This window comes from Odocoileus virginianus, chromosome 6, assembly GCF_023699985.2.
Source record: "Odocoileus virginianus isolate 20LAN1187 ecotype Illinois chromosome 6, Ovbor_1.2, whole genome shotgun sequence".
In the NCBI taxonomy this organism is placed as follows: Eukaryota; Metazoa; Chordata; class Mammalia; order Artiodactyla; family Cervidae; genus Odocoileus; species Odocoileus virginianus.
In genome coordinates this window covers 2,747,520-2,760,843 of record NC_069679.1, presented here as the reverse complement: position 1 = coordinate 2,760,843, position 13,324 = coordinate 2,747,520, and the positions used below count along the sequence as shown (strand labels likewise).

At 37.8% G+C, this 13,324-nt stretch overlaps 1 protein-coding gene across 2 annotated transcripts in view; it reads left to right on the top strand.

Annotated features, from left to right (window-relative positions):
• Positions 1-13,324, top strand: part of AP3B1 (adaptor related protein complex 3 subunit beta 1) — a 235,939-nt gene that overhangs the window by 185,547 nt on the left and 37,068 nt on the right. For both annotated transcript variants that reach the window (XM_020902680.2, XM_070468579.1), the window contains exon 23: positions 12,881-13,112. In XM_020902680.2, coding sequence (XP_020758339.2) covers positions 12,881-13,112 — 232 coding nt within the window. The remainder of the gene's footprint in view (positions 1-12,880; positions 13,113-13,324) is intronic.

Sequence of the window (13,324 nt, the reverse complement as noted above, 5' to 3'; positions counted from 1 at the left end):
CGATTGTGCATTGCATCATAAATTTTGTGTGCTTGTGAAGTTATCACTTGAAGTTCATTTTCATGTATCTAGTTTATTATATAACTGATAATTTAAAAGTCTAATCTCCTTTTATTGATTTGCTTCTGAAAGTTATTCTGCTGACTAAGGATACTGATTCATAATTAAGACCATCAGATTCTCTCAGTTATCTTCAGTCTTTGATAGAAATCATAAATGCTGGTTGCTCTCACTTCCTCTAGTTCTCTGAAGAAGAGGAAGAAGTTTCCCCACTAGCTTTCAGGAATGACCTTTATTTCCGTTTATCACAAGGAATGCTTTCTGTTTATTGAAAAAGGTACAGAATTGTAGATTATTGCTTAACAGAAAGGACAGTTAAAAGTGGTAAATTCTGATCTTTGTTCTGCCAGTGTTTTTTTCCTTTTGCTAATAAACGTTGCCTTAATGGTAACTAAAACCGAGTACTTTCAGCTCCAAAACACTTCCCTATGTAGTATCTCACTGAGTCCTTATAAAACAGTCCCACAAATTAAGTAGTGTTGCCCTTTGTTTTCTTCCCCGATGGCTCAGTGGGTAAAGAATCCATCTGCAGTGCAGGAGACAGGGGTCGCAGGTTTGGTCCCTGGGTGGGGAAGATCCCCTGGAGGAGTCGGCAGCCACGGAGAGCTCCACGGACAGAGGAGCCTGGTGGGCCACACGGAGAGTCGGACATGACTGAGCATGTGGCACATAGCACCCTTTATCTTACAAATTCTGGCTCAGAGAAGTTAAGAATTTTCTTCTCATCAGTAGCTTTTAAGTTCTTCGATTTAATGTTTTCTTTCTTACCACTGCCAGCAGTAACTCTGCCTGACAAGAAGGGAACCATAGCCTTTCTTGCTTCTGAAGAGAAAGGTTTCATATGCCAAACACAGGGGTAGCCTGAGAACACTTGGACTGGTGCAGATGCAGGCAGAGTCCCCGGTCCTCGGTCTTGAGCCACAGAAATTCATACTCAGTTGACTTTACTGAAAGTAAAGGTGGATCATCAGAGGCTTTGCTGCTATAGACATGTATTCCAGAGACTCTAAGGGTCCTGTGTCATAACCCACGGTCTTTCTCATCAGAGGCTTTGCTGTCGCAGACGCGGACTCCAGAGGCTCTTACGTTTCCTGTGTTGTAACCCACAGTCTTGTCCCCATCCCTACCTCCTCACTGGAGAATATAGAACATGGGCTTGGCAAAAAAAAGTTTGTTCGGGTTTTTCTATAACATCTTGCAGGAAAACCTGGACAAACTTTTGGCTAACCCAGTATTTGTACAGGAAAAAGTATGTGTGTGTGTGACAGAGAGAGCTACCTACCTAGTTCTTTGCTCTCAGAGAACCCATTTCCCCAAACTTGCCCCACATCAGGAATTCCTCAGCACCTTATAGTTTGTCTGGTTGGCATCTCTGATGTAAAAAGGATCCTTTTCTTCTTTGTTAGATTCGAGGAAAGTGTGCCTGCAGAGACCTGCTACTTAAAATGAACAGAGCAGTAATAAAAGTGCCTTTCCAGCTTGTCCATCAACTAAGGCATCCTTCTTTTCCTTCCTTGCGGACTTCATCTAGATGACATCCCCATCCCTCTGTCTCCTAAGTTACCTACCGTTCATTTCAGTGCAAGCATCATGGCCAGTCTTTAGACGCCATTGGCCCCATTTGTGGAACTAATGTGTGGAGCAGCCACCACCCCCTCACATACCTTGATAAAGCACTATTATAGAGCCTGGCTTTCCTCCTTAGAGTCTCCCTTTGGCTCTTGATGTCCTATTATTGTCAGCATGACCTCACTCAGAATTCTCTAGAATTCTTTGACAAAATCATTATTAACAGCAAGATGGCTTGTGTGAAGCTCCCAGATGTTGCATTGGGCCATTCCCTTTCTATCCTTATGTTCCTTCCTCTTCTGAGGCCCATTCCATCATCTTACACCCTCTTCCTTCCCTTGTTATTCTCGTCTCGGGATCTATTCATCACTTGCCTCTATTCAGTGAAGATCTTGGTGTCTTTCACATAATCTCTCCAGCCTCACATCTCCCAGGAAGATCTCACTGTGTATACTACCAACCTGTGACATATGTAACCTCACAGACTGATCTGTCCCATTCCAAATTTCGACCTGTACAGAACTTCAACCAGATACTCTTTTATTTCAGCTCTGAAGTTATGTCTTACTCCCATACTTAGGCCTGTTACGTTAACACCGTCAGGCCCTTCTCTCCTCCTGTATTTAGCCTGGATTTACAGCAACCCTGAAAGATAGATGGTGGCTTCCCCATTTCACAGATGGGAAAATTGAGGTCTCTAGACTATGAGTAACTTTTTTAATGTCATAGGCTTAGTAAGTTGCAGAGGCAGAGGTTCAGCTCCTCTGTCTGGCTTCAAAGCGTAACACTTTGTGCCCACTTCCTCACTGAGCATATGAGGGAGGTAGACTCTGCAGCAGTCCGTGGCACAGGTTGCGGTGGGAAGAGCCAGGAGAGAGGGCGGCCGGTTTGCATGGGCAAGCAGGAAGAAGCGGTGAGCAAAGACTCGGGGGGTGCAGCAGATCAGTAATTGTGATTACAGATTTCCATACTGCTTGAAATTGCTTTCAGTAAACTGCACTTCTTTTGCAATTTTAAATTTTAAAAATGTTTTAATGTTTTAAGTGGCACTGATGACGAACTAAGCTGGTGGTAGACAGCAGAAAAGAAGATATTGAATATAAGAGACATCAGATTTCTCAAGTAATTATTGGAGGGAAATAAGGATGTCAAACGCGATGCCATAGTTCAGTTCTGACCTTGGTTCAAAAGGAAGAGGGCCTACCATTTTCTTTTTTCATATGATGTCATTGATATTGTCAGAAAGCAGGTGAACTACTAAGATCATATGATTATCATATCTGTCAGATAGCCACACATAATTGATCTGTTCTTGTGTAAAATGCTCTGGTTCTGACAAAATTTATTGTAGCCCATCATTGGGAGGTTTATGCTAAACACTTTGGAAACCAGATTATTTTGTTTTTGTTAGCACCCTACAGTCCGTGGGGTCGCAAAGAGTCGGACACGACTGAGCGACTTCACTTTCATTTCACTTTAAGCCAGAAGTCAGAAAGGAAATATGAAAAGAAAAAAAATAGTAGAATAGTATAACATATCTCTGTCCATAGTTCTGGAACTATTTCTCTGTGGAAGTGGTGTATATAATATATACAACTTTATAAAAGTTTATACACATCATTCTGGATTTCAGATTTATTAAAAAGTAGGATATTAACAGTGAGGCTTATAGGTTTTCCTTTGGGGAGAGGAAAGAATAGGATATTATTATAAACTGATTTTACTTTCCTCTCAACAGCTGTGGAAACAGAATACATCCTGTATGGGAGTCAGCAAACATTTTGTAAAGGGCCAGAGAGTTAATATTCTCAACTTCACAGACCACAGCCATTCAGCTCTGCCACTGTGGCAAAGCAGCCAGAGACAATATAGAAATGAATGATGTGGCGGTGTGCCAGTAAAACTTTGTGGACATTGAATTTTAATTTCTTAGCATTTTAGTGTCACAAATGTTATTTCTTTTTATTTTTTCAAACATTTAAAAACATAGAAGCCATTCTTAGCTCACAGACTACACAAAAGCAGTGGACTAGTTTTGATTGACCGGCCAAGTTTGCTGGATCCTGCTTAACACCATGCATGAAGTAAGGTTCTCACTAAGTGTTTGTTGATAATGTACTCAGCTCTTTCTGCAAATATACTTTTATTTGTTATGAAAATAAGAGGTGAATATACTGATGACCTAAATAAGAGTAATTAGTGCAATCATTGATACTTTCTAGAGTACCTTAATTTACATATACAAGGAAGAAGTTACCTTTAGAATTATAAACCATTTATTTACAGTCATATTTGATGGAAAAATATATATTTACTTGAGTCTTATGTATAGAGTTCTAGCTAACAGTTAAGCAACTTTGCCCTTTGCTTTTTTTTTTTAATTTTTTTTTAATTGAAAGGATAATGGCTTTTACAGAATTTTGTTGGTTTCTACCAGATATCAACATGAATCAGCCATAGGTATACTGCCGTTTGCTTTTTTAAATCCTGTACTAGGTGCTAGGGGGCTTCCCTGGTGGCTTATGGTAAAAGAGTTCACCTGTCAGTGAAGAAGACACCATTTTGATCCCTGGTTCAGGAAGATCCCCTGGAGAAGGAAATGAGAACCCACTCTAGTATTTTTACCTGGAAAATTCCATGGACGGAGGATCCTGGCAGGCTTTAGTCCATGGGGTCGCAAAAGGGTCAAACCCAAATTAGCAACCAAACAACAACTAGGTACTGGTGTGTGAGTGTGTGTGTATTCTCAGTCGCGTGGGGTCTTTGTGACTCCCTGGACTATATAGCCTGCTAAGCCCCTCTGTCCATGGAATTTTCCAGGCAAGAATATTGGAATGGGTTGCCATTTCCTTCAGGGAATCCTCCCGACCCAGGGATCGAACCCTTACATCTCTTGCATCGGCAGACAGATTCTTTACAACTGTGCCACCTGGACCCAAGACTAAATATTAAAATGGGCTCACTCTCTACAGTTTACTGGGCAAATAAAGCAATACTGTAGCTTTCTGCATTACTACGGTTCTTACCAGTTGAGATTTACACTGGTTTAAAAAGTGCTAATTTTAAAGATGAAACTGCATCTCTATTTACAACTATTTTCTGGTTGTTTTTTTATAAATAATATACCTAAATATATACTGCTGTAAAATAAACCAAACAAAATTAGATACAAAGAAAGTATTTTATGTACTATAGACCTTTATATTTTTGAAGTCCAAAAACAGAGTAGATTGATAATATTTAAAAATGATTAAGTGTCTGAATGTGAATTAAAGCAAAAGACTAGAAGACATTGTTTTCATAAAGCTTTATGTGGAAGTGTCGTCTTTGAAATAGTAATGCAGATGTTGAACAAGGTTTATTCTTAGGCACTTACTTGATACTCCGTGTTTTATTTTCAATTCTCATTTAAATTTTATAATTCAATCATTTTGAAAGAAGTTTTACAACTTTAATCTTAATAATCTCAAAAAAAAAGCAGACATGCTATGTCATAAAATAACTATTAGTGACTAGTTTGTATCCTATAAATCTAACTTGAGTTGATAATATGGTCCATTACCAGCTAACTGCACAGAGTATTTTTCATTTTACACTCTTCAGTTACTTTTTAGTGAAGTGTTAAAAAATATGAAGCTTTTCTCCTCTCTAAAATTGCACGCTGTCTGTCTGTTATTAGGGAGATAACAGCTCTTATAAATGTTTCAGCAAGTGCTAAGTAGACAGTTATGTGCGCTCTCATTCCACGCTTATTTGCTTACTGTAATAAACTGATAAAATATGTGTGGTTTGTCTCTGTGTGTCTACAGGCATCATGAGTCACATAGATTTCCTTTAGAAATAATGTTGTGTCTGCAGAATTGATTGGTTATTTTCATAAACCATCTAAAGGTACACAAATGACTTTTATTATTTAAACATATGCTGTGTAAAGATTTGTGAGGATTATCTCACTGTTACTTGATGCTTTTTGTTCTGTTAACTCTAGAAGGGGGCTTTATATTTTAGAGTTATTACAGTTACTGAGCTAATTACCTTCTCAGGAATCATAGTGAGGCTAACCCATATCATTTGCTTATAGTACAGCCAAATTTTTAATTCTTTGAACATTTGAAATTAAATAATTAAATCAAAACTTTAAAAATGCTGTCTTTAATACTATCCTCCTTATACAAGTTTCAATATTTAATGGAAAATAATGCTTTTACATGAACTGGATACTTTAAGAATTAGTGTTTGTATCATAGAAATCCTTCTAATTATTAAATTGTTCTTTGTGTGTGCCTTTAAGAAATAAGGTATTTTTCATTTGTGCATAATTATATGCACTAGGAAATTTTTAGTCAAGTCATATTCTAAAACCGACAAATGTTAATATTGATAATCTTCACTTATCAACACAGTAAGCTCCTTGAAAGACCGTTAATATTTTTAGGAACAGTGTTATAGTTAGCACTCAGCATTTGTTAAGTATAGTTATGACCAATACTAGTAGTATATTATTTGTAGATCTCTGTAGACATTTAAAGTAGAAAAATTATACTTTGAGTTCTAAAAATTGTGTTTTATAAATTGAACATAAAATCAATGAATAAATGGAGAGACAGATAATAAACATTGCAAATAAGCAAATTATGTGATTATGTGTATTGTATCTGAGAAGGTATTAAGTGACTATGAAAAAGAAGAAAGGGGAATCAGAAGGAAGAGATGCTAATGCGTTAAACCTCATTAAGAAGGAAACCTTTGAGCAAAGGTGTATCGGCATTGAGCCATGTGAGTATTTGGAGATAGTGCATTTCAGGAGGAGGGGTTCAGTGCCAAGGCCCTGGGTGGGAGGCTTACTGGTGTGTGCACGGAGTAGGAAGGGTGTCGGGTGGCTGGAGTGAAGGGAGTTGTGGGTTCAAAAATAACAGGAAATGAGGCCAAAGAAACACGATGGGGCCAGGCCATATGGGGCCTTAGCGGCCTTTATAAAAGTTTTTAGGTCTCATTTTCAATGAAATTGGGAGCCACTGAAGGGTTTTGAACAGAGAGGTGACATGATATAACTTTATTTTAACTGATTCTTGCTGGCTTCTGTTTTCAGTATATGCTCTGTGGGATGCAAGAATAGGAGAAAGGAGACCAACTAGAAGGCTATAGGAGTAATCCAGATGTGAGGTTGTGCTCTCTCACCTTTCTCCCCAAGATACCCATGGGAGACATAGAAGTCACAGAACAAAGCCAGGCAAACCGGTCCTTTATTAGCCGGGGTTTTGCTCTGTAACCTCAACATAGAACTTCAGTGAGTAGTATGGGCACATCAAGAATTCCTCTTCCCTAAAGAGAGTAGCCTTGAACCAAAGCAGGCTTTTAGATTGAACCATAAGAATTGCTAATTCCATTCTTTTTTTTTCCTCTTTATTTTTTGAGGTATAGTTGATGTACAAAATTATTTAAGTTTCAGATGAACAATATAGTGAATCAGTTTTTAAAGGTTATACTCCATTTGTAGCAGTTATAAAATGTTGGCTGTATTTGTATGGTATTATCCTTGGAGCTTATTTAATTCATACATATTAGTCTGTACCTCTTAACCTCCTACTCCCATCTTTCCCCTCTCCCTTCCCTCTCATCATTGGTTACCACTAGTTGTTCTTTATACCTGTGAGTCTGCTTTGTTTTTGTTATATTCACTAGTATGTTTTCTTTTTTAGATTCTATACACAGTATTTGTCTTTTTTTGTTTGATTTATTTCACTTAGCATAAAACCTTCCAAGTCCATCCATGTTGTTGCAGATGACAAAATTTTTATTCTTTTTTATGGCTGAGTGGTATTCCACTGTGTGTGTGTGTGTGTGTGTGTGTGTGTGTATACACACCACGTCTTCTCCATCCATTCATCTATCGATAGACATTTTGGTTGCTTCCAGATCTTGGCTATTGTAAATATGTTGTTAAGAACATTGAAGTGCATGTAGTTTTTCAAGTTGGAGTGGAATGTCATATGGTAGTTCTATTTTTAGTTTTTTGAGAAACTTCATATTATTTTCCACCAATTTACATTGGTGGAACACAACAATTGTTGGTGAGGATGTGGAGAAAGGGGAACCCGTCTACACTGTTGGTAGGAATGTAAATTGGTGAAAAATAATATGGAGGTTTCTCAAAAAGCTAAAAATAGAACTGCCATATTACGTTCCACTCCTGGGTACATATCCAAAAAAATAAAACACTAATTTGAAAAACTACATGCACTTCAGTGTTCATAGCAACATACTTAAAATAGTCGAGGTCTGGAAGCACCCAAAATGTCCATCAGTAGATGAATGGATAGAGAAGATGTGTGTATTCTGATCGTTGTGAAGTGATATCTCATTGTGGTTTTAATTAGCATTTCTCTTATAATTAAAGATGTTGAGTATCCATGTTCCAGCTGGCCATCGGTATGTTGTCTTTGAAGAAATGTTTATTCAGATCTTCTGCCCATTTTTTAATTGGGTGGTTTGTTTTTTTGATGTTGAATTGTATGAGTTGTTTCTGTATTTGGGGTATTAACTCCTTATCAGTCATGTCATTTGCAAATATTGTCTCCTGTCCAATAGATTATCTTTTCATTTTGTCAAAGGTTCCTTTGCTGTGCAAAAGCTCTTAAGTTTAACTTAGTCCCATTTGTTTGGTTTTGCTTTTATTTCTTTTGCTTTAATTCAACTCTTTGATCTACAGAATTGTTAGGTTCATATGGTTGAACCTAATCACATGCCATGCATGAGTTTCACCATAACATCTGTTCCAGGGCTTTAGGGGAAAGAATGAGAAAGTATATTCTCCCATTATGATTTTATTCCCCAGTCCCCAGTTAGCATCCTGAACTCTGACTAATCCTGATTAGTAGTTGAGTTGGGGGAGTTAAATGACAGAAACTGAATTTGAACTGGCTTAAACTAAAGAAAAGGGCAGGGGGTTCCACTTCCTAGAGTATTTTACAGAAAGCCACACTTCAGAAATGGTAGGAACATGTCCTCTTTAAGAGCCATCCAAACCAGAGATACCAGCAGGACTCTGTCTCTCAGCTGTGCTTTGCTTTATTTCTTGCTGAGCAATACAGCAGGAAATGTGGCCACAGGCATTAGAGTTTTAAATCTCAGACTTTTAGCTACTTGAGAGAGATTGACTCTACTTCCCAAGTGCCAAATCAAAAAATCCTAGAAAAGGTACTCATTGGGCCAGGTGTCCGTTCCTGAACCTTTGCTTAATGTGGCCAGATCATGAGTTGGCATGAGAACGTGCCAGCTGCGTCAAGAACTGGATGGCAACGTTCTTAGAAGATGGCTGGATGTGTTAGGCAGTCCCGGACATAACCTCTATAGGTAGAGCACTGGGGAGAAAGCGCCTTTGAAAGACTAGCCATTAGTCTTCAACCAGATAAAAGCAATCCCGAAACATTGAATCCTAATTCCTCAATGTCTATCATAAAACTTACATGATACTTTGTTGTCAGCCATCAGAAGACATCATAAGACATCAGAAACCCATAGAAATAATTGTCCAGGTTATAAAGTCAACTTTTACAAAGGGAAGTGAAAAGAAAAAAGTAGCTTCTCCTATATAAGGACTTCCCTGGTGGCTCAGAGGGTAAAGCATCTGCCTTCAATGCAGGAGACCTGGGTTCGATCCCTGGGTGGGGAAGATCCCCTGGAGAAGGAAATGGCAACCCACTCTAGTATTCTTGCCTGGAAAACCCCATGGATGGAGAAGCCTGGTGGGCTACTGTTCATGGAGTCACAGAGTCGGACACGACTGAGTGACTTCGCTTCACTTTTCTCCTGTGTAAAGTAGGCGTCTCAGTAGCAAAGCGTGCTAGCCCAGGCAGTACCATTGTGAACATTCTGTAAAGGTGCCCTTGAGTGTAAGCTAGATTTTTAGCTCATATCCCCGTCTCAGGCAGTTACAGCTATCCAGCTGTACATGATAGTCCTACTCAGTGTTAATTTAGCTCTTTGGAGTAAGTGGATCTGGGAATTGTTGAGTGACCAAAAAATAAGGAAATGAATAGGTATCAAAGAACTGTGAAGGGTATGAGATGTCTCACTTGCAGGTTAACAAATGAGCCTGAGACAATTTCATGGCTACTGACAGAAGACACAGACTCCTGTGTCAAAGGCAAAGTACCGTTTATTACTCACAGCAGTAGCAGTAGCCAGGGGAGCATCGTTCTTGCCATTTCCCCAGTTTTCACAGGGTGACAGGATGAATGCTAGATATGAGTGCACATGCAGTGTGTTGCTTTAGAGAAGAAGATTTTTAGCATAAAAGATCCAAACCTTTTCTAAGGGTCTTTTATAAAGGTCTGTTCAACCTTTGTGCCAGAGGGGAGGCACTGAACCTGTTTCCAAAGACTGTTTGGTATACGTCCTGGAAAAGATTTTCAGGAGCAAAGCTGTTTGTTAATGCCTTTCCTTAGAAGCTGTGCAGAACTGTGAGAGAATATGGAGAACTATTCCTCAACAACTGGAGAAGGAAGGAGATGTGACATTGTGCCCTTAGGTCAGGGGTCAGCCACCTTTTTCTATAATGGGTCCAGATACTAAATATGTTAGGTATTGGAAGCACTCAGCTCTTCCACCACAGAGCAGAAGAGCAGCTATCCACAGTATGTCAAGGAATGCAAATTGCTGTGCGCCAGTAAAACTTTATGAAACAGGCGGCAGGTCATATTTGGCTTGTGGGCCAAAGATGGTCTGTTTTGTTCAGACTTCTCAAGTATCCTTAAAGTTAAATCCTCATTTTCACAGCCCCAGCCTAGGTCATTCTCTAATTAATTTACTTTTTACTATTGTTTTAGCATTTAGTAAAATAATCATTATTTATCAATTGTGAAGTCAGAAAAGCCATCTTAGAATATAAGCACTGACAGATCATATGTGTGCTTCTGGAGTATAGGTAACTAATCTGATATACAAAATGTTGAACTAAAGTCTTGTTTTCTTGTCAGGATAAATTCTATTACATGTGGAAATTGGCAAAGGATTTATGGAACCTACTGGTTTTATTGAACAAAATATCATCTATATAGTTAAGATATTAGAGGAGATTCACTAATTGTGACTTGTCTGAACTTAGAAAATAGGTTAGAAAAAAAAAAAAAGAAAATAGGTTAGAAAAAATAGTCATTCTCATTTAGCCCGTCTCTGTAGTTTAAAAAAAGCTATATTATTACCCTCTAAATGCCATTTAGGAGCTATTTACTGTGCAAGAAAACAGTAGGCTTCTTTGCATTATCATAGATAAACTTGGAGGATTGTTAGGGAGGACCTTTTTAGATGCTAACTTCATTAATTAAAGAGTGCTTCTTGAATTTGGCTGAGTGTAGAAAGAATGAGTGAAGACAATTACACTGTTTTTCTTCCATTGCTGCACACTGCTTTAGCATCATTTTAACTATCATAATAAAGGTGCAGAATTTTGAGACAAAGTAGAAAAAAATATATATATATTTGGACCACGTGTCCCAGAACTAGATTAAGAGAATTCAGCAAACCAACTAAGACACGTTGATAGCTCTTAAATGACATAAGGCATGCCTTCAGAGAACCTTATATGATGTCTAGAGTGCTAATTCCTGGCTGCATATAACTCCAGATCCCTGCTTCTCTTCTGCTTTTCTATGTAACTCTTGGATTTTTGTTGATGCATTTTAAATGATTAGTATTATTATTAAGCTTTTTATATATCAGATGTCAGTGACATAGTGAACCTGTTGCACAGGTTAAATTATAATAGGAAACCTAGTTTGGGAGAGTGCACTTGTTAGGAACAAATCTTGACTGCTGCTGCTGCTGCTGCTGAGTCGCTTCATTCGTGTCCGACTCTGTGCGACCCCATAGACGGCAGCCCACCAGGCTCCCCCAGCCCACCAGGCTCCCCCGTCCCTGGGATTCTCCAGGCAAGTGTACTGGAGTGGGTTGCCATTTCCTTCTCCAATGCAGTAAAGTGAAAAGTAAAAGTGAAGTTGCTCAGTCGTGTCCGACTCCCAGTGACCCCATGGACTGCAGCCTACAAGGCTCCTCCGTCCATGGGATTTTCCAGACAAGAATACTGGAGTGGGGTGCCTTCACCTTCTCCGGTTTAATTACAAATTTTTTTTTTTAAAGCCTTCCTATGTCAAGTCACATGCAATACTTTTAAAGGAAAGATAGCCTCCTTATGATTTTAGAATGGACTTTTTTTTTTTTTACTTTAATATGCTGCCTTTGATTCCCGTCACAATTGAATTTAGCTCAGAGTCTAAAGTTCAGTGGAAACAGAAACAGGTGATTAGCCAAGAAAATATTGGCAGGAGGGCGGGGTGGGTGGAGGAATAAGGGACACTTTGTTTTGTCGAACAACTGAATCATATTGTGGGGCTTTAAGAAATAAAACTGTGTGGTACCGATTTAGCAGTTCTATCAAGGTTCAAAAATGTCTCCAACTAAATAATTAGAATGTTTGCATTTACAGATCATTGAGAAAAAGCTAATCATTGAATCATGTACAGATGTTAAGTATTTGGAGAAAAATTATTAAATATAGAGTAAATGTACCTAAATTAGTTCCTCATAAATTGAAAAATTGGAACCATAAGAGCTCTGGAAAAAAATGTAAATGAATAGTTACCTGATCTTGAGGCAGGAAAGATCTTTTAATCATCAAAGCAAAGGAAGAACCACTTAAAAAGGAGGTTATAATCTTTAGTTTACAGCGAAAGAAATTCAAGATGAAAAAAGTTAAAGGAGTCAAGATTGGAAATGAAAGTATAAGTATCTGCCTATAATGAAAGATATTATAATCTGCCTATAATGAAGTTATAGGCAGATATGAGTTCTGTCTGCCGTATATCTTATAGTTTGAAAGCCCAAGGAAATCAAAAGACAAATTATTAAAGATAAAAAGAAAATTGGCAAAATGTCCAAAATATATTATACCTAGGAAGAAAATAGTTTATAAACTCCAAAAAAATATATATTTATATAACTGTAATTATTCTCTTTTTTTTTGGATGTAGATTGTCAAAATATTTTAATATATGCCTGGAAATTACAGAAGAATTTTTATAATTTCTGACTTCATATCTATCTATGTGATACCCTACTATTGTGTCTTATTGTGATTTATTTAATACTTCATGGGAAATAGGAGTTAAATGTTATGAATTTTTATGTATTTTCTAAGAATTAGTAACTATATTCACTAATTCACTTCTTTTTTTCTTTTTCCAATGTGCAATAGGTCAGTACTCCTGTCTTTGTACCAGGGAAAACTCATGTGCTGCTTCATCGAATGAGTGGGAAAGGACTAGCTGCCCATTACTTCTTTCCAAGACAGCCTTGCATTTTTGGTGATAAGATGGTCTCTGTGCAAATAACGCTGAATAATACCACTGATCAGAAGATAGAAAATATCCATGTAGGGGAAAAAAAGCTTCCTATGGGCATGCAAATGCATGTTTTTAATCCAATAGGTAAATATTAATTCTCATTTATTGCTTTAACTATATTTATAATTAAATGTGTTTATTTTTAAAATAAAGTAGAATACATACTATTTTATTGATTTTTAGCAAACTTGGTTTATATTGGGTTGGCCAAAAAGTTCGCTTGGGTTTTTCATTGCCATGGCATGGTAGAACCTGAATGAACTTTTTGGCCAGCCCAACATTAGTTTTTCCTTTTT